Genomic DNA, 23,430 nt, shown 5'->3' with positions numbered 1-23,430 from the left:
GTGTGTGTGTGTGTTATGAAGCCAAGCTTTGATCTTTCCTTTTTTTTTCATTGTCTTCTCTGTTTTCACTATTTTTTTCCTCGACAATTTTTTTTTTTCACTTCTCTGTCATTTCTCAATTTTCGTTTCTAGGATTATTTTTCCTTTTTTTATCCTTGCTCATTACTTCCTCGTTATTTTTAGATCTCTGCTTACGAAATCTGATCCATTCAATTCTCTCTCTCTCTCTCTCTCTCTCTCTCTCTCGTCCCATGTTCCCCGTCCATTTCCTTTCCGTTTTTCTCACTTTTTCCCTCTCCCTCATGTCGCGTCAGCCATTCCTTTCACTCTCCACTTTTTCATTTCCTCTCTTTTTCATCTTTCCCTTTCCCTCTCCCTAAATTCACCTCTTCTTCTGCTTCCCTTCCACGTAATCGCCCCTTCCTCACTTCTTTCCCTCTCCTCCTCCCTTATTCAACCTCCTTTTTCTTCTTTCCTTGCCTTCTTGCTTATTATCCTCTTTCCTCCCTGTTTTCATTCTTGTCCTCCTCCTCTTCCTCTTTCTTCTCCATATCTATATTTTCTTCATTCATCCATTCCTCTTCTTAACATGGTAATCCTCCCTTTTCTTCCATTCCTTTAGTATCCAATCGCTTCTACATACCTCCGTTTTGTCTTGCTGCCGCCCTTATCATTTGCCATCCCTTTCTCCTCACTTCCCTCCCTCCTTCCCTCCTTTCTCTCCCTCTCTCCCTCCCTCGGCTGACCCCTCATAATCTGACAAGGCAGCAGAGGTTGTGGGAACCTTTCTATACCCAACGTTGTGAGGTCGTTCGTTTATAACCTCTCTCTCTCTCTCTCTCTCTCTCTCTCTCTCTCTCTCCTTTGTGGCAGTATTGACAGTGGCAACAACAACAACAACAACAACATCAATAACTACTAATAATGTTTGGTATCCCTCTCGGAAATTATGGTGACCTGAGAGAGAGAGAGAGAGAGAGAGAGAGAGAGAGAGAGAGAGAGAATAACCTGTGGGAGAGAGGAAGAAGATTAATGATCTTTTATATATCCTCTCTCTCTCTCTCTCTCTCTCTCTCTCTCTCTCTCTCTCTCACACTCACCCACCCCTCACACCCACGCCGCGCCTCGTCACAGATCAGTCAGCCTCAGCCCGCGGAGCATGGCTGGCGGCGGGCCGGAGCGTGGGAGCGAACGGGCCCACTGAGGACGCTTGGCGGAAGTACTACGCTGGGAGTCGAACTGTGGAATTCTAAAATTGCGGTGACTCAGACGAGGATTATTAGGGCCGGCGGCAGGAGGACCAGCGGTGTGTGTGTCGGCCCAGTGCCTGGCGCAGCGGCGGCCACCCACGCCAGCCACGCCACCCACTGCGGTGAGCCTCAAGTGGTCCACGTCGCCTCCTGCCACGAGCGTCCTCTTGCACGTTGACCCCTCTTTGGCGGGGCACTGAGACCACTCCCCCTCCCCGCTGTGGAGGCAACTTTCAGGATACAGCAGCAGAGGCGGCGGCTTCGGGATGTCGTGCCTGTGCGGGGACGAGGGTGAGGGCGGTGGGGACAGCGGAGACTGGCGGCATGGCAGCGTCACTACCTACTACTGGAGCCCCAACATCGCGGCCGCCACCCTCACCACTCGCTCCTTCGGCGTGTCCTTCCGGCGGGGCTGGCAGGAGCTTGAGGGCGGCGTAGGGGAGCCCCGAGTGGTGGGTCTCTCGCCCCCGGTGCCCCCCGGCCTCTACTCGTGTTATCTGGAGGCCACGGCTGGCCGCGCCCCTCACCATGACCTTGCCTCCTGTTCTTCTGGCACCGTCTCCTCGGGGATATCCTCGTGGCCCGATGCCGCTCAACGCTCCCGCTCGCCCTCCTCCTCCCGCGGCACCCCGCCCCGCCGCCGCTCCCCCAGCCAGCCCCGCCGACGCACCTCCAGCGCCGCCCCCAACAAGCCACCCCGCCGCAGCCGACACCGATCCCTGGAACCCACGGCGGCGTCGCGGCGGGGCGGAACAGACCCGAGCCCTCAGTCCTCCAGCGGATGTGAGACCCTTGGGCGGTCGTCCCGGTCAAGAGGTCGCCATGCAGGGGAGGGCGTGGCCCGCGCCCACAGCCTGGGGCGCCTCTCGCTGTCCCGCCCTCACCCGCGCCCCCCCGCCCGGAGCAGGAGACCTTCAGCAGCGTTGAGCACAGTACGTGTCACCATCCTCTGTTCCCCTTCGTCGCCTGTGAGGTATTGTTGCGAGCCTGCCGGGCGCGGCGTGACGACACGCGCCATTTGCTGTTCAAGCGACACCTTCATTATCTGACGCGTCGGGGACACTGACGTAATTTGGCCCTAAAATTGTTTTGTCATGATTGTCACGTTCGGCTGAAATTACGTCACCCCTCGGCGCTGGCAGCGTGCAGGTGTGGCGGCTGCCCCCCGCCGGCCGGCACCAGCACGGCGGCCGCGAGACACACCAGCCACACCGCGTTTTCTCGGGAGAGCGGCCGAAAGGAACGGGAGGGAGGGAGGGAGGGGGTCAGGGGGCGGAGTCGCCGCTCCAGATAACTTCACAACAAGCGGCCAGGGGACCATTGTGCCTCCACGGGGCCCGCCGCGCCCCCATCCTGGCGTGGCGGAGTCTTCCTGGACGCGACAGCACGCTGGACGCCGCCCGACGCCTCTCACATGCTGATACTCGTATTTCTTAGGCCTAAGAAGTGCCTCGATAAAGTATTTGGCAACAACATTTATGATGAATACTTTGCCATCGGCATCCTCCTCCTCCTCCTCCTCCTCCACCTGACCGTATGTGCAGATATTTCTATAATACCTAGACTATATCAAAATATTATAAAAAATCGCATAGTGATTGCGTTGCAAACAAACAAACAGCTCTAACCAGTTCGTATGCGCTACAAACATCGATGTGTTAATTAGTCTGCTTAAGAGGAAAGTTGTTGTGACGAACAGATGGATAAAAAGTGGAGGCTGAGGGGGGATGGGGAGGAGAAGGAGGTGGAGGAGTAGGGTCGAGGAGTATGTGGTTCCTGTTGCCACTCCCAGGCGTTCAAGAGGAGCTGACCAAACCTGTACAGAGCCCCGGGGAAGAGGAGGAGGAGGAGGAGGAGGAGGAGGAGGTAGCAGGGCACGGCCAATGTCATGTCCCTCTTGGCAGCATCCAATAAGAGTAGAGTCCTTGACATAAGATATGAACACACACACACACACACACACACACACACACACAGAGAGAGAGAGAGAGAGAGAGAGAGAGAGAGAGAGAGAGAGAGAGAGAGAGAGAGAGAGAGAGAGAGAGAGAAAATCAGATTGGGGGGACAGGGAGAGTGAGAGAGGAGTGGCCGTCGCGATGACCGACTGTGCTGGAGCCACAGGAATGCCGGGAGGGGGAGGAGAAGGAGGAGGAGGCGATAGTGTAATGAGGACGAAGGAAAGGAGGAATGGAGAAGATTGTATCGCAGCAGGTGTGGAGGTAGAGTGGACGGCGTAGAAGTAGTAGTAGTAATAGTAGTGGTTGAGGCGACGGTGGTTGATAGTCGCATCAACCACAAGCTCTGTTAGCTTAAAAATAAAATATTTAAGTAAAGTTTGTAATATTAAAAAAAAAAGTAGTGGTTGTAGTAGTAGTAGTAGTAGAAGTAAACCAGACATTAGAAGTAGTAGAGTCAGAGTAAGGAAAGGGAAGACGAGAAAAAAATGAAAAACAAAGAAAAGGAGGTGATAGAAAATTGATGATGGTGGAGCGAAAGAAAATGGCCGAAGGAGAAAAGAAAACGGCGGTAAAAAAAATAGCAAAAAATACACTTATGAAAGATGAAGAATAAAACAAAAATGAAAATAACAGCAAGGAGGAGGAGCTGAAGAAGAATTGGACCAGGAAAAATGTGTATATGTATCACTGGAGAGAGAGAGAGAGAGAGAGAGAGAGAGAGAGAGAGAGAGAGAGAGAGAGAGAGAGAGAGAGAGAGAGAGAGAGAGAGAAAACACAAAAGAAGAAGGAAGTGGAAGAAGTGAAGCAGCTGGTGAGAATGAAAAAGAGAGAGCAGGAGGAAACGAAGAGATACAAGGAGGAGGAGGAGGAGGAGGAGGAGGAAGGTGCTTGCCGCGGGCGTCCAGATACCACACGGCCCCAACCCCGCCCCAGGACACGCCCCGCCCCCAGCATGACCACGCCCCACCCGTAGCCTTGGCAGGGACGGGGAGAGAGAGAGAGAGAAAGAGAGAGAGAGAGAGCTTTGTCGAATGTGTAGTTATTATTGAGAAACTGACACACACACACACACACACACACACACACACACACACACACACACACACACACACACACACACACACACACACACACACACACATATGCACGCGTTCCATCTCAAACAGTTTATTCACTCTTAGTTTTTCGTTCTCATCATCATCATCTCCTCCTCGCTTTCTTTTCCTCTTCGTTTTCCTCTTAATCTCTTTTTTTTTTATTTGCACATCCGTTATTCGAGTTCAGTAATACACACAGACACACACACACTCTCTCTCTCTCTCTCTCTCTCTCTCTCTCTCTCTCTCTCTCTCTCTCTCTCTCTCTCTCTCTCTCTCTCTCTCTCTCTTTTTCTTTTCATACACAAACATTTCCAGTCGATTGAAACTTCCTCTTGATTGTCACCCGGGGCACAGATTTAGATTTAGAAACGTGCCAGAAAGCATCTTGAATAGTTTTTTTAATGCATATGCTTTCTATTTTACTTATGATGCTTGTATTTCGTGTGTGATGTTCATTTATTTTGTGTTTCTGGTATTCGGTAGTTTCTCTGTACCAGTCTTCTTTGTTTTCCTTCTAGTTATAAAAGATAAAAGATGGAGGATAAATAAGATAGTAGGTAGGATCACGAACATAATACTAATTTTAAAACATCAAATAAGTATAAACACGAAAATGCAAAACTTTAAACCATTTCGTCTACAACATCATCAAACAATTGAAGTTGAACTCTTTGACCTCACTTTCATTCACGTCAACAAAACATATGGTACAAAAAAGCAGTAAAGAACGCACAAAAGGAATAATTCACAACAAGAAATCGATTTAGTAGAAAAACGTAAATCTGTGTGCCGTAAAACAATTTAGCTCTACGTCCCCTATTCGCAGACGCTTTCGGCTCTCACAACAAATATGTCTAAAGGCCACGAAAGAGATCAGCTGGACTCTCATAATTGTTTTTCTACATTCGTGGTGCAGAAGCCTTTGTCAAACTATCGTTAGGCTCATAAAACTGCCTATGAAAATTACCCACAACAACCTCTACGAAAGCCTTAACAAATGTAGGTGCACGTATAAGTCCTGAAATGTTTGAGAATGTGAGTCAAAGTTTGCCTCACTTCCACACACATCACGGGCGGAGTAGAAAAATTGGGCGGCTTTTCTGATACCCTACGCCCCTATCCACCCAGCAGTGAATGGGCACCAGGTATTAATCGGGGTTTGTGTCCCGTCTCCTGGGATCTGTTCCCATCTCCTATAATTCCTTCCCCTTCTGTCTCTCTCCGGTATATGACCACAGATGTTGCGCCGACTAAACGAAACTTTCATTTTTCCATACACATCAACAAACACACACGTTAAACAAAAAAGACCATAAGTAACTTTGTATCGAGTAACTTAATATTGAGTCAGCAAAGGAGAAAGAATGAGAGACAAAGCTATTAAAAGACATATTAAATAACCTAAATATGAGTCGAGGAATGAGAAGGAAAGGGAGACTCGGTCGGCATTGTCAGTCGCTTCCGCCTCTCACATCAACTATTTCTTGTATAGCCACAGGGGGTGCCTTGTATAGGTCAACCGGCCTCTTGCAGACTCCTTTCGTTCTTATGTTCTTATGTTCAAAGGCCGAAAAGGAGATCAATCAGATACTAATGACTGTTTTCCTTGGTTCATAGTACAGAAGAAGGGTTAAACTATCACCAGAGTCATAAAACTACCAAAGAAATGACCCAAACTCTTATGAAAGCCTTTTTAAATATGTGCTTGGGCGCCGAAATGTTTTAGAATTCGGTCCTAAGCTAAACGAAACGTGATCTCCCCTTGCCTAAGCGTGCAGATCGGCTTCCCAGTAAAAAGGAGGTCGAGACGGCTGCCGAAGGAAACGTGCGAGTCTGGTTTTGTGGGTCAGGTTAAAGGTCACCGGGAAGCTCACCTCAAGGTCGCGTAGGGTCAGGAAAAGGAAGGGAAGGAGGAGGAGGAGTGGTGATAGGTTGAAGGAAGAGGAAGGGGAGAAGGAGAGGAGAAAAACGAGATGCAGTTAAAGGCGGAAGAGGTAGAAGAGAAGGAGCAGGAGCAGAAGGAAGAGGAAAAGTAAGGTTTAACGATGGGGAAGAGGAGGAGAAAGAAGAGTAGCAGTGAGTAGTTGAAGGAGAAGGAGTAAGGGGAGGAGGAGGAAGAGGCGATGCAGTTAAAAAGGTGGAAGAGGTAGAAGAGGAGGAGCAGGAGGAAGAGGAATAGTAAGGAATAACGAGGGGAAAGAGGAAGAGGAAGATGAGGAGATGATGACGAAGAAGGAAAAGCAGGTGAACATAAAGGAAGCAATTATTAAAAGTGAATTGTAATTAAAGAAAACGAGAGAGAGAGAGAGAGAGAGAGAGAGAGAGAGAGAGAGAGAGAGAGAGAGAGAGAGAGAGAGAGAGAGAGAGAGTAATAAAAGAGAGGCGGGGAAACAGTGCGGAAAGTAAGCCGGAGAGCGAGTTAAGGAGGAAGTGAAGGCTGTGGGAAAAAACGGCTCATACGCGAGAGAGAGAGAGAGAGAGAGAGAGAGAGAGAGAGAGAGAGAGAGAGAGAGAGAGAGGTACTCATAGATAACATAAAAAAACGTAATGTTAGTATCTTAAACATGTTAACTGATACAATGACAAAAAAAAAATGAATGAACGATGCAAGAACGAAAAATTTGAAAAAAAATGTAAAAAACTATAATCTGAGACGTTTCAATTAGACGACTAACGTAAAAAATATATACAACAAACAACAGCAAACTAATCAGAACTCTTAAAAGTCCGTAAAACAAACACGTAAATACAAACAACTGCCCGCAAAACAAACCACAAAGATAAAATAACAAATACCTAAAAACAATGCGAAATATAAACAAATAAAGTAAGAATCCTCTTCCCTGCACAAATAAAGGAATAACTAAACAAACACTAAGCCAATAATATAAACAAACAAACCAAAACAAACATATTAAGCAGTCAGCATACACTTCATCAACACACACACACACACACACACACACACACACACACACACACACACACAATGAGAACACAAACAGACCAAGCGACCGACCGAGCGAGCGAGTTAGCGAGCGTCATCTATCAACAACAAGAAAGAGAGAGGCGGTGAAAAGTACCCTGGAGGCGGCAGATGAGCGACAGCACGCGTGGGACAGGCGAGGCAGGTGCGAAAGCTGTGCCTAGGCGTGGAAGGCACCGAGTGTGTGGCGTTGGGAGGGTGTAGCTGAAGGCGTTGTTTTGAATAGGAGGCAATGAGTGGTTGATGAGGAAGGAAGGTTTTAAGAAGGATGAGCATGGTAGGAAAGGAGAAATATTTGGTGAGATGGGTAGGAGGAAAGGGGAAAGGTGTTGGGAAGGAAAGAAGGAAGTGAAGGAGATAGGGAAGAAGGAAGGATGCGGAGGAAAATGTTTGATGTAATAAGTGGGAGAGGAAAAACGGTCTAGGAGTAAAGGAAGGAGGTAATGGAGAAAATTGATAGGAATGTGAGAGGGAGAAAATAAGGAAGGAAAGGAGATAAAAGGAAAGAGGGATGTGAGGGAGATGATTGAGATAGGAGATAGAAGTGAAGGTAAGAAGAAAAGAAGGAAGTAAATAAAAAGAAGGAAGGCAGGATGTAAGGAAAGGAAGGAGGTAAGAGAAGGGTAAGGAAAATTTAAGAGGAAGGAAGTAAGAGGGAGATAAATCAAGGAAGGAACGAGGAAGTCAGATGTGAGGGAGAGGGAAGGAGGTAAGAAAGAGGGAGGGAGAAAGAGAGAGAGGGGAGGGAGAGGGGAATTTAGGAGTGTAGTGCCGTTGACCTGAGAACCGGAGAGAGAGAGAGAGAGAGAGAGAGAGAGAGAGAGAGAGAGAGAGAGAGAGAGAGAGAGAGAGAGAGAGAGAGAGAGAGAGAGAGAGAGAGAAATTATTGTATGTGTATAGTTATCATCGAGAAATCGACACACACACACACACACGCACACACACACACACACACACACCAACAACAACGACGACAAATGTAGTAATTGTAGTAGCCGTTAGAAAGCGGAAAAGTAGTGAAGATTGTGATGCGGAGAGAGAGAGAGAGAGAGAGAGAGAGAGAGAGAGAGAGAGAGAGAGAGAGAGAGAACGGGGGCGGAGTCAGTATTACATATGGTGGCAATAAGACTCCAGATGATGCATGTTAAAAGAAATCGATAAATTGTGTATATAAAATAATGATAAAAAAAATGAAAACGATAAGGTATAAAATGACGACAAAGTAAAATATAAAATAAAAGCTAACACGAATATACGTTAATTAACTGAAGAGAAGAAAATAGATAAATAAATATTAATAAAGGAAGAGAGAAAAGTGCGGTAGAACAAAATACGGAAGAAAAATTAAAGTGCGTAAATAGCAAATCCGAAATGAATTATGAAATATGATAATAAATACGGATTAGATGCGGAAATACGTCAATAATAAATACTAATAAATGGAAATATGAAAAAAACACGAAAAAAAAACCCAATTCATGATAAAAGTAGGAAGTTAAACGAGGAAAGAGTACACCAAAAAAAAAAAAAAAGGGGGAGAGACGAAAGAAGGGAGGAGATAACTCTTGATCACTAATGATAAGAGGAGGAGGAAAAAGAAAGAAAACGAGGGGAAAAGAAAAACACGAATTAAAAGATAAATTAGAAAATAAATCACCAAAACGGGCGGGAACTGCGTGTCGTGCATAGCCTTGTGTGTGTGTGTGTGTGTGTGTGTGTGTGTGTGTGTGTGTGTGTGTGTGTGTGTGTGAACAACCTTGCATGTTTGTGACCGAACGAACACGACCTAGCCAAACCATTTATTACAGAAGAAGGAGGAGGAGGAGGAGGAGGAGGAGGGAGAGAAGAGGCCGAAGAGGTCAACGAAGTGCATGTCTACTCTTGTGTGTGTGTGTGTGTGTGTGTGTGTGTGTGTGTGTGTGTGTGTGTGTGTGTGTGTGTGTGTGTGTGTGTCGCCCATCACGCTTCAGCAACATTTATTTCGGTGACAAAGTGGTGTTTTTAAGGACCTCTTCCTCACCTTTTCCTCACCTTCTCTCCACCTTCTCTCCGTCTCTGCGTGTGGAGAGTCTTGTGGTGGAGAGTCTCATTTCACCCTCCCTCCCTATATCCTCCCTTTTTTCCTCCTTCCTCCCTTCTTACTTCTTATTTTACTCTTCCTTAACTCCTCTTTACATTCCCACGTTTCCTCTTCTTCTCTGATAGCTTTTAACTCTCTTCTTACTTATTTCTTTCTTTGTTATTGATTATCTCTTTACTTTCTTATATGACAGCTTCCTACAGTGCCTTCTTTCCTTCCTTCCTTTTTTCTTCTTTATTTCTTTCCACTCCCTTCCATGGATTCAATTCCGTTTTGCTGATTTCCTACTTTCATCTTCCTTCTTTCTTTTATTATATCTCTTTACTTCCTTTCTTCCATTTGATTCCAATTTGCTGGCCGTATTCTCTCCTTCCTTCCTTCCTTCCTTCGTTATTTATATCTCCTATTTCCTTACTCTTTACTTCCTTATTTCCTTACTTCCTTACTTCCTTACTTCCTTACTCTCCTTACCCATTACTTCCTTACTGTTTTCCGACTTCCTATACTCTCTTCATGCCTCTTCCTGTCTACCTCCCTCTCACGTCTCGTTTTCTTCCTTGCAGGGTGACCTAGTCTGGTTTGACCCCGGGCTCGGCTACGTGCTGCCCGGGGAGGTCATGGAGTTCCACAGGGCAGGGCAGGTCATCACGGTCCAGGCTGTCATCGGTGGAAAGGTAAGTCACGAAATGTTGTTTTTGTAGTAGCAGTAGTAGCAGAAGTAGTAGTAGTAGTAGTGGTAGTTGTAGTAGTAGTAGTAGTAGTAGTAGTAGTAGTAGTAGGAGGAGGAGGAGGAGGAGAAGGAAAATGAGGAATAGGATGATGATGATAAGGAGGAGTTGGAGGGGGAGAAGGAGGAACAGAAGGAAAATGAAAGGAGGAAAATGAAAATGAAAGAGGAAATAGGAGTCGGAGGAGGAAGAAAAGGAAAGAAGAAAGAGGAGTTGGAGGAGGAGGAGAAGGAAAAAGGAGGTAGTGATTGAGGAGGAGGAAGAGGAGGAGCAGGGAAATGGAGGAGTTGGAGGAGGCGGAGAAAGAATAGGTGTAATAATGAAAATAATGTTGTTTGTCGCTATTATTATTTTCTTCATTGTTATTATCATCATTGTTATTTTGTTATCATCATCATCATCATAATCATCATCATCATCACTCTCACCTGTACCCCCTTCCCCCCAGGCCCAGGTGTTCACCCTCACCAACCTGTCGTCGGTGCGGAGGCGACAGGACTTGGGACCGACAGGCGTGGACGACATGATCAGCCTCTCGTGAGTGACACACACACACACACACACACACACACACACACACACACACACACACACACACACGGTTACTTTGGTTGATAAGGAAGAACGATTTGTATTCAGTATATTAAATTATTACTCTTCTTTTTACGTACTTGTGTTTTCAAGTTACGTTTTTTATAGTTATTAGTTATGTTAGTTATTTTTTTACCACATTTTTTTTGTATTTTGGCAGCTGTGATTTGATTTTTAGTTTATCTTTAAATTATAGACCATTCGTGATTACTTATTTATATTATTACCAGAATCATCAATTATTTCCTTTTCCTTTCATTATGCTATTTTTTTTTGTCTGAACGGAAGGCCTTGAGCAGTCATGGCCAACTTCACAAGAAAAAGATTACCCTGAGATTATTAGTTTTTTTCATTCAGTTCATTTTTTCGTTTATTTATTTCTTCCAGTGATTTGAACGAAGCGTCGCTCTTGTGGAACCTAAAGATCCGATATGACAAGGAGATGATTTACGTGAGTTTTTTTGTTTCGTTTTGTTTCTTTGTTTACTTCTGATTAGTTTCCCTTTTAATCTATTTTTGCCTTTCACCTTTTATCATGTTTAATTACTCAGGTGTTTCGTGCTTTCATACCTGTCATTTATTTCCCACCACCTTCTTCTGTGTAATGCTTCATCAGTTTTGCAGTTCTGTCACTTTTTTTTATTGGCCATTTTTTTTCTTTACCTCTAACCGTTTTTCATGGCCCATTATGTAGTTTCTTTCCCTCCAGCCTTTTTTTTTCTCATTTTTCTTCTTTACCTTTCCTTTTCATTGCCATCATTTAGTTTTTTTTCCACTAGATATTTTTTTTCCTTCGGACTTTTTCTTTACCTTTCTTTTTCAATGCCCATAATTTAATTTCTTTCCCCGGAGCTTTTTTTCACCATTATGCAATATTAAGATTTTTTAACGTTCTTCTTTATTCCTTAGTTTCCTTTTAAAATATTTTGTCACTTTGGTTTTCCTTTTACGCTGAGTCGTATTTCCTTGTCAGTTATTCGCGTTTTTACACCTTCCTTTGTTAATTTTGTCTTTTCACCTTGAGCCGTATTTCCACGTCTATTACTTAACCTCTTTTTGCGGGTTACTTTTTTTCTATTTCCTTAGTGTTCCTTTGTTTTAACCTTCCCTCTTCCTCTTCCTCCGCCAGACGTACACGGGCAGCATCCTTGTGGCAGTCAACCCGTACCGCATGTTCGATATTTACGGCCTGGACATGGTGAAGAAATACGAGGGACAGATTTTGGGCACGTTACCCCCGTGAGTATTATTATCATTACTATTATTATCATTATCATCATTCTTATCGTCAGTTTTAGCATTATTTTTACCATTAGCTTTATTGTTATTAGTATTCTCATTGTTATTATTACAGTTATTGTTGCTTGCGTATGTCATTTGTATTATTCCTTTTATGTGACTCAAGTTCTCGTGACATTTGCAAGCTGTTTCGTGACGTGTCTTTATTGTTCTTTTTTTGCTCCACTCGACTCACTCGCTTTTCACACGCTTTTTGCTTCACTTCCTCAATTTTTTTTTTTTTGCACTTGTTTTAACTGTGGATTACCTGTCTGTCTCCCTTCCCCTCCTTCCTCATTCACTCTCCTCCTCCTCCCCATTACTGTCTTTGCCTCCCTCCCTCCCTCCCTCCTTTCCTCCATCTTACTCTCCCTTCATAATCTCTCCCGTCGTAGCGGCACTTTCTTTTTCCCATACCACAGCATCCTCTCTCTCTCTCTCTCTCTCTCTCTCTCTCTCTCTCTCTCTCTCTCTCTCTCTCTCTCTCTCTCTCTCTCTCTCTCTCTCTCTCTCTCTCTCTCTCTCTCTCTCTCTCTCTCTCTCTCTCTCTCTCTCTCTCTCTCTCTCTCTCTCTCTCTCTCTCTTGCGAATTAACCTTAATCTTCCTTCCCCTCTCGTGTTATTAACCCAAACTTATCATTAACCTAAACCCTCCTTTCCAGACGTATACATTAACTCCAAACTCCCCTTCTTTACTCATACTTCTTATACATATCCAATTTCATAGTCAATGTAGTTTGTTTGTAAGCTCCCGAACCAATACCAAAGACTATGATGATTCTGTGTGTAGTATTTGGTGTTCATTCAGAAGCTAAGATTTTCAAGACTGCGGGAAATGTCTCGTTAGTATCTTGTGCCGAGTAGAAAACATGAGCTTCATAGAGAGTATAGTTTTCTTTGGGTGGCTACAAAGACACCCTATTGGACTGTGGAATTAGCATTAACTTCGAATTTTCTTCTTTTACTCTCCCTTCAGCCATATCTTCGCCATCGGTTCGCATGAGCAAGGACTCGACCTACCAGTGTGTAGCAATGACGAACAGTAACCTCGAACTCTCATCCTTTAGTCTCTCTTCGGATACTAACTTCGAATTGTCTTCTTTTACTCTCCCTTCAGCCACATCTTCGCTGCCGGTTCGGCGGCTTACTCTCGCATGACTCGACCAACCAGTGTGTAGCGATGACGAACATTAACCTCGAACTCACAGCTTTTAGTCACTCTTCGGATACTTACTTTGAATTACCTTCCTCTACTCTCCTTTCAGACACATTTTCGCCATCGGTTCGCATGAGCAAGGACTCGACTGACCAGTGTGTAGCGATGACGAACATTAACCTCGAACTCACAGCTTTCAGTCACTCTTCAGATACTTACTTTGAATTACCTTCCTCTACTCTCCTTTCAGACACATTTTCGCCATCGGTTCGGCGGCTTACTCTCGCATGAGCAAGGACTCGACCAACCAGTGCGTAGTGATCAGCGGGGAGTCGGGAGCTGGCAAGACTGAATCGACGAAGCTGATCATGCAGTACCTCGCCGCCGTCAACAAGTCCCAGAGTAACCTGATCACGGAGCAGATACTGGAAGCGTCGCCCCTCCTCGAGTCCTTCGGCAACGCTAAGACCGTGAAGAATGACAACTCGTCTCGCTTCGGAAAATACCTTGAAGTGTTCTTTAAAGAGTGAGTCTTCTTGTGGTGTGTGTGTGTGTGTGTGTGTGTGTGTGTGTGTGTGTTTAATCGAAAGTGTATATGGGTGTGGGAAGTGTTCATGTGCCATATTTTGTGTGAACTTCGCGTGAGGTAAGAGTAATCATACCTCAGTTTCTAAAAATATCTTGTCTTCTCTTTCATTAACTCGCGGCCCAGCTCTCCCCCTCCCTCCTCTTCCTCCACCTCCTCTTCTTTCTGCAAAAAGTACGTATCAGGTTGAGTTTTAATTCTGCTTTCATTCCACAGCAACTCTAATTCAAACTCATCAATCTTCTCCATCCAGATATGTTTACTTATCTTTTGTATATTTTTCCTCTATTTTTCGTGTTTCTTATCAGATTCGCCGAGTCATATGTTCTTTACATTTTTAAATACAAGAAATTATATACGTCTTTTAAACTATGTATGCTTAACCACTTTTTATTATTTTTTTTTCGTCCCTTGTGTCTTTTCCATGCTTGTCTCGTCTCTTAATACATTCTTTAACGTTTTGCTCTTTCATTTTGCTTCAGTAACGATTTTAAGTGCAATAAAGCGTACACGTCTTTTAAAATATGAATGCTTAACCACTTTTTATTCACCTCTTTCGTTCCTTGTGCCTTTTTTCACGCGTGTTTCACCTCATAAACCATCATTGACGCCTTTTTCCGTCATTTTGTCACAGTGACGTCTCTCCAAACCGTGAGCTACATGTCTCTTAAGCATTTTTATTAACTTATTTCGTTCCTTATGCTTCCTCTATGCCTATCTCGCCTCGCAATACATCCTTAACGTCTCTTTCCATCATCTTGCCTCAGCGGGGTGATCACGGGCGCCAAGATCACCGAGTACCTCCTGGAGAAGTCCCGTATCGTGACCCAGGCACCGGAGGAGAGGAACTACCACGTCTTCTACGAGCTGCTCGCCGGCTTGCCCGAGGACCGCAAAGCCAAGTACGGCCTCACCACGCCCGACAAGTACTTCTACCTCAGCCAGGTGAGAATACGGCGAATTGACTCTGAGTGATTTCCCTTTTCTTTCTTTATATTTAGTGGTTGGAAGATTGATTGACTGATTGGTTGACTGGTTGTGGTCTGTTTCTTTATATTTAGTGGTTGTAAGACTGCCTGATTGGTTGAGTGATTGTAGTAGTTTCTTTCATTCTTTCTTTATATTTCGTGGTTATAAGAGTGAATGATAGATTGACTGGTTGACTGATTTTGGTGCATTACTGACGTCGCAAGAGTAAGTTTGATTTAGTTAAAATTGATGACGTAACCCTTGCTATTATATGATGAGAGAGAGAGAGAGAGAGAGAGAGAGAGAGAGTCCTATAGAGTGTAACAATATGCTCCGCGGCGTCCTGCAGGGAGGAGGATGGCAGCTGGAGGGGAAGTATGACGGTGAGGACTTCCAGGCGCTGCTCTCCGCCATGCAGGTCCTGGGTTTCACGGCGGACGAGAAGGACACCATCTTCAGGATCCTGGCCGCCGGTGGGTTGTCCTGCAAAGGGATGTTGATGTTCAAGGACTTTTTTTTATATATATTTTAGGAGAGATCACTTTTTTTTTCGATTTCTGGTTATATTATAGTGGTTTGTTTACATTTCTACTCTTTCAAAGTTCCCCTCCAACGTTTACTTTCTCTTCTTCTTCGTATGTATTTTCTTTTATTTTTTCTTTGCGTGTGTAAGATTCAAACACTTTTTCTCAGTTAAAATACATTACTCGAGTTTTCTAAGAGATTTGCCGCTGGCTTTCTTTACTGTTGTTTATACTTTATCATTAGCCTACTGTTATTAATTATACAGTAGGCTATGGGGCTTTGCTTTCATATCTCCTTGACTTTATTTATTTATTTACTTTTGTTTATTTATTTATTTGCTTTTTCTAACTCCTCTCTTCATTCCCCTTCTTTTTTTCTTCTTCCCCCATCTCTTCTCTCCTTCCTTACCTTTCTTCTCTCTATATTCATCTATCCCTTCTCCTCCATCGCAGTGCTCCACCTGGGCAACATCTACTTCCACCGCAAGCAGCTGAGGCACGGGCAGGAGGGCGTGGAGATGGGCACGGACGCCGAGATCAAGTGGGCATCACACCTGCTGCAGATCGACCACGTGGGCATCAAGCGCGCGCTCACCACCAAGATTACCGTGAGTCTTTTTATGAAGCATTATAGGTATTGTTCATAAAGTATAGCCATTGGAAGAGGCAATTTTTGATCTTATTTACTTGATTTTTTTCAGGAAACGAACAAAATCTATGGGTATTGAATTGCATAACCTTTCTGAACGGATAGGTAATTATGGCTACGAGGAGAGTAGTTAATATGACAGTCATGGTGAAATGGAATAATAAGACAACATCAGACACAGAAAAGGAAATACTGATGACTGCTTTATGTCTATTCACTTAAAATTTGTTCCCTTCCACCGACAAGCCCTCATGACCTTCAGAGGCGAGGAATGAAGTATCTATGCCACTCATTGTAGACTGTAGAGGGAATATTTCCGATGATTGTCCTCCCTTTTTTCCATTGGTATGCCCTTCAGACACGTGGAAAGAAACATAAAAAGGGAACTGAATACCAAAAGGGGACTTAACATAGACAGGGAACTGAATACCAAAAGGGAACAACTCGAAAGAACTGACGATTTTCTTACTCTTTTTCAGACTATACCCAATTCCTCTTCACTAACAATACTTCATGCCCTACAGGAGGCGCGGAACGAGCGGGTGTTCACGCCCCTCAACATCAACCAGGCCCTGGACGCCCGTGACGCTGTGGCCAAGGCTCTCTACTCCTCGCTCTTCTCCTGGCTGGTGCGCCGCGTCAACCACATCATCCACAAGGGCGCCCGCAAGACCCACATCTCCATCCTTGACATATTTGGTTTTGAGGCGTTTAAGGTTAGTGTTGGTGTGTAAGTTGACATAAACTAGTCCATCAATAGCTATGGTGACGTTTCAATTGCTGTAATGACGTTTCAATAACTATAGTGACGTTTCAATAGCTTTGGCGACGTTTCAATAGCTATAGTGACGTTTCAATAACTATAGTGACGTTTCAGTAGCTTTAGCGACGTTTCAATAGCTATAGCGACGTTTCAATAACTATAGTGACGTTTCAGTAGCTATAGTGACGTTTCAATAACTATGGTGGCGTTTATGTAAGACCTTGTAGCCTACTGTGTGTTTGTTTGGATTAAAAAAAGTATACGATTAGTCACCCTTGGAAAGAGATAGAGGGTTCTGTGTGTGACATTTGACCTGTTTGCACAGCCTAAATAATTTATATAAGAGTGCTACTGCAGGCTTTCCTCATATGACTGAAATATCTGCAGGAGTAGAGTATCAAGACACACGTTCTGCTTTTCGGTACCTCAGTAGGAACGTGTTGCTTTTTTAGTCCTAGTTTATTTTGCCCTTTATCCGCCTCTTTATCATAAAAAAAATATATAATTACTGCCTATAGCATTGCATCACTTGTCTTTGTTGAGGTTATTTCTGCATCAGAGTAATCAGTGTTTGCAGTCAGCTGTGAATGGCTTCAAAACAAAAGTGTCTGCAACATTCACTCAGCTGAAGTGAGGGAACTAATGTTATGTCTTACACTTCTTTTCACTCATCAGGAAAACAGTTTCGAGCAGCTGTGCATCAACTATGCCAACGAGAAGCTGCAGTTCTACTTCAACAAACACATCTTCAAACTGGAGCAGCAGGAGTACGCCAAGGAGAAGATTGACTGGCAGAGCATCGACTTCCAGGTGGGTTCATAGCACACAGGATGTATAAAAAATGGCTACACCAGATAAATCATAGCAACAGGGCTTTTCTTGTTAGGATATAGTTAGTTAGTTTGTTTGTCAACTTATTACTCTTGACATCCTTCAGCCTTGTCACCTTACCATTGCTCTACTCCCCTTGCAACAAATTAATCTGCCTAAACATGATTTCCAAAAGTTTGTTATAACCTTACAACTTTGAAATGCCTTTGTTTGGATTATGAACATACCTTTGAAGACTTACCATTGTTCCTTCTGACCTCACAGGACAACTTGCCGGTGATAGACTTGATCGCCCGCAAGCCTGTGGGAATCCTGCACCTCCTGGACGATGAGAGCAACTTCCCCAAGGCCACTGACCACTCCTTCCTCGAGAAGTGCCACTACAACCACGCCCTCAATGAACTCTACTCAAGGTGGGCAAATTAAGATCCTCAAATTCTACACTTATCTTCATATATGAGAAATATAACTAAGTTTCTGACATTTTTTTTTTACACTAGCACAAAGAGGCATTTTAGAGCCTTTTTATTTCTTGTTCTATCCATCATCTCTCATATTTGAGCTGTATAACTATCATGTGAAGGTAATATATATCTTCAATGTGTGTCTCCCTGCTCCACCCTATCAGGCCCCGGCTCTCCTCCATGGAGTTCGGCATCCAGCACTATGCCGGCCAAGTGTGGTACAGTGTGGAGGGCTTCCTGGACAAGAACCGGGACACACTCAGGAACGATGTGGTGGAGCTGCTCATCTCCTCCAAGCTGCCGGTGAGTTGATTCAGCTGATGGTGGTGGTAACAGTTTTTGTCTGTTTTTTAGGGGGTGAATTGAATTTTGTTGGATGTAGGTATCAATTTCCTAACACTCCTCATTCTTAAGCAACATTTTTTACTTCATTATATTTAAACTGTGGTAAGCTATTCTTTATTTGAATTTTCACTCTGTATTATGTAAATTTAAAATTTGAAATAGACAAGGTTGGATTATCTTTTTGTTTTTAAAGTATTAATTGATACCGGTATCTAATTTCCAAACAACACTGTATAATATCAATATTGAGTTTTGCATGTTGGTCCAGATTACACAGATGATTATTTCCTCATCAGATGCTGTCAGAGATGTTCCTGGATGTCCGCCTGGGCTCGGAGAACAAGACCCTGACCAAGGCCAACGGGCGGTTTGTCACCATGAAGCCCAGAACGCCCACTGTGTCGGCTCGCTTCAATGATTCGCTCACACACCTGATGGAGGGCATGGCCAAGTGAGTCATGATCTTCAGTTACTGATGAGATCTCTTCTTTCTTAGTCATGGTTGTTGCTTACATTAATAAACAGAAAAAAATAGTCAAAATCATTTTTACATATTCAAATTTTTATGTGTTCTGAGTTTCAGTTTATCCAAATTTTGTCTGGTTAAAAATGTGTTTGAATTTGCTATTTTCTATTTTTTATGTTTTCATCTTTCTTTTCTCAGTATTTTCATCCTGTCAGTCAATTTCCTCAGCTGTTATTTGTACCAGTACACTTTGCTCACCTATCATGCCAACTCCTCTGTCTGTGTTCACCTGTCATCATCTCCCCAACAGGTGCAATCCCTGGTTCGTGCGCTGCATCAAGCCCAACGCCGAGAAGGCCGCCCTCAAACTGGACATGCCGTGTGTGCTGGAGCAGCTGCGTTACTCCGGCATGCTGCAGACCATACACATCCGGCAGCAAGGCTTCCCTGTGCGCCTCAGGTTCTCCCACTTTGCTGAGAGATACCGCTGCCTCATACCCGGCCAGGTGCCAAGGGTAAGGGATCTTTGCCTTGAGTTTTGCCAGATGTTCTTTTAGAAGTAAAAGAAAAAGATCAAGGTCTACAATATATGTTATCAAGGAAAAGCCTTCTTGCTGCATGTTACTGTTTGTATCCATTTAAACACTCATACTACTAACATTATTGAGTGGTTTATTTTTCCTTCTTGGGCAGCCTTTGTCATATTTTTTGTAAACTGAATAGATAGAAAATTGATCAGAGAAACCACTCAGCCAAACTAAAACTTACATTTCTTACAGGGGGCACCCTCCAAGGAGATATGCCGTGCAGTCTTGGAGCGAAGAAAAAGTGGAGGAGCCTCTCGAGGAAGCTATCAGCTGGGGCTTACTAAGATCTTCCTGAAGGAGGCACTGGAGCAGACCCTGGAGGAGGAGCGGTACCAGACACTCTCACACTCAGTGGTCACCCTCCAGCGCTTCGTGAGGGGCTACCTGGCACGCAGGAGGTGGGTCTGAGCAGTGGTTTTGGGGGGTGTCTTGGGAAGAAATGAAAGAGAATTAATTTAATATAGTATGTAACAGAATATTAGTGTAATAGATACGGAGATTTACAGATTATATGATTCAATAGACTTTGGTAACTTAGAAAATCAGAGAAGATAGATTTCAGATCATATTAACTGGTCAATCTTCCTGAGAATCAATAACAACCAAGGAGGATGCTAATGATAACAAATGAGCATGAGTAAAACAGTAAGACTTAGAAATCACTGTCTCCTCCAGGTTCCGTGCCCAGCAGCGCGGGGCGGTGGTGGTGCAGGCAGCAGTACGCATGTGGCTGGCTCGCCGCCGCTACCGCACACTGAGGGAGTCTGTGGTGAAGGTCCAAGCACTGGCCCGGGGCAGGAGCACCAGGAAGCACGTCCAGAGGCTAAAAGTTAGTTTGTCTGCTGCATTAGGAATAGTGTACTAAAATATCTCATCAATCTTTGATATCCACTATCCCTTTTAACTTTATATCTTTACTGTCATCCTTCACACTGTTCCTCTACACCCCAGGAGGAGCTGAACCGCCGGCGTCTGGCAGAGCAAGTGGCCAAGCAGCGGGCAGAACGCGAGGCCCAGCAGAACAAGGCTGACCAGGAGCGTGTGCAGCGGTCAGTGGCTGGCGTCAACCACCTGGAGATCCCTGCTGAGCTGGCCTTCATCCTCTCCAAACTTGGAAGTGAGTATGAAGCTGTACAGGGTGTTCCCAAGTATTTGATGGATACACCAGCTTGGGCAATTGAATTTCATGATAGTATTTGGTTCTTGTAACCTATGGGCCCCACCATTTGATTTTCACTTGCATAACTCACATTTTGTGATTGCAGACCAGGAAGAGGAGCGAGGGGTGACGCGTGCCGGGGCTCCTGTGCGGCCCACTGCCACACACTACTCTCTGCCGCACGACATTGACTACCATGCCTTCTCTAAGTTCACCAGCATTTACTTCAAGGTGAGACACAGGGAAGGGAAGGGAAGGAGATGCAGTGGTATGGAAGGGAAATCAAATAGAAAAGCAGAATTTATGTCATTTTGGGCTTGAATGTTATGATTTATTGGATCTAGAGTTGATAGCAGAATACCTACCTATTGAAAAATGTAAAAAGATGAATACATTTCAAAGAGAATGAATTTAGTTGAAAAGAATGGAAAAAGAAAAACTTATTACTAGGACCATTTTTTTATAACTCAACTGATCTTAAGTCAAGTTGTAAGTTTCCTTAAACATTCTCTATTTTTTCTTCTTTTCTGTCCTTCAGTCACACATTTGGGGCATGAAAAGGGAGCCTATCAAGACGCCATTCCTCTCCAAGTCCCGCGATGCCGACTACAGCGACTCTCTGGCCATGTTTAAGCTCATCCTGCGCTTCATGAATGACCCGGCACTCTCAGGCACCCGGGAAGTTGTCCTTGGAAACTACATTGCCAACAAGGTAAAGGATTTCAGGACCCAGAATACAACAGACTATAACCATCACTGGAAATTCTTTTGGCCACAAGTAATATATTTCAGGTTGTAAAATGTAACCAAAATTCTTATAGTGCTACAACTAAGGAGGTTTTTGGTGCTGGTTAGCTTAAGTTTTGTTACCATTTCAGGGCTTGAGTAATGAAAGGCTGCGTGATGAGATCTTCTGCCAGTTGTGCAACCAAACCTGGCGCAATGAAAATACTGCCAATTCAGAGAGAGGCTGGCTGCTGCTGGCCAACTGCCTCTCTGTGTTCCCTCCCTCATCCACTCTCTACAAGTACATCCTCAAGTGAGTGTGGTACTTATACCTTTATACAGTCCTTTTGTGTTTTTTGTCCTAGAATTACATTAATGGAAACATACATCCTTGAATGGGGAAAGGAAATGTGTACTGCTCATTCTATATATGTTATGTGCTCTCTCACAGTCCACACCACTTCAACTTCATGATGGAAGATACAAAATTATAACTTATCTCTGGACTGTCCCTCAGGTATGTGTCGGACCATGGGCTGGACGGTTTTGCTGGCCTGTGTCAGAGGAAGCTGCTGTCCTCCCACAAGCGTTCAGGCGGTGTGGCGCGTTCCTGCCCACCCATTGAGCTGGAGTGGCGATCCAACCGCAAGAAGGCAAGGATGGCCCTGGAGGCTCGCTTCCCTGATAGTGAGTTTATGCCTGGTGTCTTTGTCAGATACTGTTTTGTTTGCTTTACAAAATCTGCAAGGCTGAAGAAAAAGAATGTGAGAGAATAAAAACTTTTCTACTGCAGCCACCTCTTTGATGTTATTTCAGAGAGGAGGTAATAAAATAAACTCTAAAGTATTCTCCCCAGAGAATCATCTTGTTTTAAAACCAGCACACTGTGAAAAGTTAGTAATCCCATGGCAACATTTTATATACATTGCAATTTCATTCTATCTCACAGGCAAAGTAGGTCTTGGTGAGGTGGACTCCTGGACCACAGCCGAGGAGTTTGCTGCCAACCTGCTGCAGGAGCGCGGCATCATGGAGACCTCAGGCTGGACCGTGTCACTCACCCAGGATGACACGGTGGTGGAGACGCCCGGCCTGGAATACGTCCTTGACCTCATCGGGGAGAGGGAGCTGCCGCCATCCTTCCCTAAGTGTCCCTCGAGCCACCTGAACACTGGTAAGGACTTGCAGTATTGTAGAGGTTATGTCAGTAGTGATCTCCTTCAGAGGGGATCTTTAGCTTATATTGATTGATTGATTGTTATTGGATTGAGTATACATGTGCACAAGAAGATGGAAGGTGGGATACAGCTAAATTTACAGATGTGATGTTAGTCAAGAAAAATGAAACGACTACTAATGAATTCCTTGGTGAAGCTGTAATGCCATAGCCAGACATTATTGCCTCATCAAGATAGGCACACTCCTTCCTAGATGACTGTAGTCCCATCTCATGTCCACTGACTAAAAATATAGTCACCAATAAGTCTGCTCCCCAGGTGCCCCCTCTGAGCGCCGAGTGTCAACCACTGTGCCGCTGCCAGTGGTTGAAGTGACAGAGGCTCCACCTATTGACGAGTCTCCTGTGGTTGCCAGAAGGTATAATGTGATTTTACAGTTTTATTGCCTATAGTTGAATTTATTGCTCTGATGTAAATAATTTTCTTTAGTGTTCTACAATCTTTGCATAAGGAGTTATTTCTGCTATAAAACTTTACATCAATAGCATTTTGTGTTTGCCTGATTTTGCCTCATCATATATAGTTTAAATTTTTACTGTTATTATAGTATCTTTGCTTCTATGTTTAGATTTTCTTAGTGAAGGAACCATTGTACCCATAAGATTTTACATAGAGAGGTTCCAGTGTTAACCTAATTCTGTCCTTTTCATCATCTTATTTGCTATGTCTTTCAGGACCCGTTCTCCCCCGGCTCTCACTCGCAAACTCTCCCGGGAGGCTTTGGAGGCACATGACCAGGTGATGAACAGTAATGAAACAGTAGGAGTCACAGGCACAGGAGCAGCAGCAGGGGCGGCAGGCGGGGATGGCATTGTTGGCCTCTCTCGCACATCAGCCCTTAACAACCGCTACTTCGATGACAAGGCAAAGAGCAGATCATTGGACAACCTGCTAGAAGGGCCACCAGATATTCAGGTTTGTGTATTTTATTTGATTTTATTTGTGTATTTTATTTACTATTTAGCTTTTTTTTTGTAGTATAGGAGGCAGCTGAAG

The 23,430-nt window shown here is 44.3% G+C and overlaps 1 protein-coding gene across 6 annotated transcripts in view; it reads left to right on the top strand.

Annotated features, from left to right (window-relative positions):
- LOC126984786 (unconventional myosin-XV-like) overlaps window positions 1-23,430 on the top strand; it is a 102,267-nt gene that overhangs the window by 42,907 nt on the left and 35,930 nt on the right. For 5 of the 6 annotated variants that reach the window (XM_050838901.1, XM_050838899.1, XM_050838900.1 and 2 more), the window contains exons 3-27: window positions 9,938-10,048; window positions 10,551-10,639; window positions 11,081-11,144; window positions 11,823-11,932; window positions 13,378-13,653; window positions 13,840-13,887; window positions 14,481-14,658; window positions 15,032-15,155; window positions 15,660-15,814; window positions 16,380-16,571; window positions 17,294-17,428; window positions 17,714-17,862; window positions 18,078-18,216; window positions 18,555-18,709; window positions 19,035-19,239; window positions 19,504-19,709; window positions 19,987-20,140; window positions 20,263-20,428; window positions 20,577-20,701; window positions 21,009-21,182; window positions 21,349-21,509; window positions 21,714-21,883; window positions 22,146-22,370; window positions 22,693-22,792; window positions 23,109-23,349. In XM_050838901.1, coding sequence (XP_050694858.1) covers window positions 9,938-10,048; window positions 10,551-10,639; window positions 11,081-11,144; window positions 11,823-11,932; window positions 13,378-13,653; window positions 13,840-13,887; window positions 14,481-14,658; window positions 15,032-15,155; window positions 15,660-15,814; window positions 16,380-16,571; window positions 17,294-17,428; window positions 17,714-17,862; window positions 18,078-18,216; window positions 18,555-18,709; window positions 19,035-19,239; window positions 19,504-19,709; window positions 19,987-20,140; window positions 20,263-20,428; window positions 20,577-20,701; window positions 21,009-21,182; window positions 21,349-21,509; window positions 21,714-21,883; window positions 22,146-22,370; window positions 22,693-22,792; window positions 23,109-23,349 — 3,852 coding nt within the window. The remainder of the gene's footprint in view (window positions 1-9,937; window positions 10,049-10,550; window positions 10,640-11,080; window positions 11,145-11,822; window positions 11,933-13,377; window positions 13,654-13,839; window positions 13,888-14,480; window positions 14,659-15,031; window positions 15,156-15,659; window positions 15,815-16,379; window positions 16,572-17,293; window positions 17,429-17,713; window positions 17,863-18,077; window positions 18,217-18,554; window positions 18,710-19,034; window positions 19,240-19,503; window positions 19,710-19,986; window positions 20,141-20,262; window positions 20,429-20,576; window positions 20,702-21,008; window positions 21,183-21,348; window positions 21,510-21,713; window positions 21,884-22,145; window positions 22,371-22,692; window positions 22,793-23,108; window positions 23,350-23,430) is intronic. The other variant, XM_050838902.1, reaches the window with a different exon arrangement.

The sequence above is a fragment of the Eriocheir sinensis genome, chromosome 5 (genome assembly GCF_024679095.1).
Source record: "Eriocheir sinensis breed Jianghai 21 chromosome 5, ASM2467909v1, whole genome shotgun sequence".
Classification (NCBI taxonomy): Eukaryota; Metazoa; Arthropoda; class Malacostraca; order Decapoda; family Varunidae; genus Eriocheir; species Eriocheir sinensis.
The sequence above is the reverse complement of the archived record's forward strand: the minus strand, read 5'-3'. Positions and strand labels throughout refer to the sequence as shown.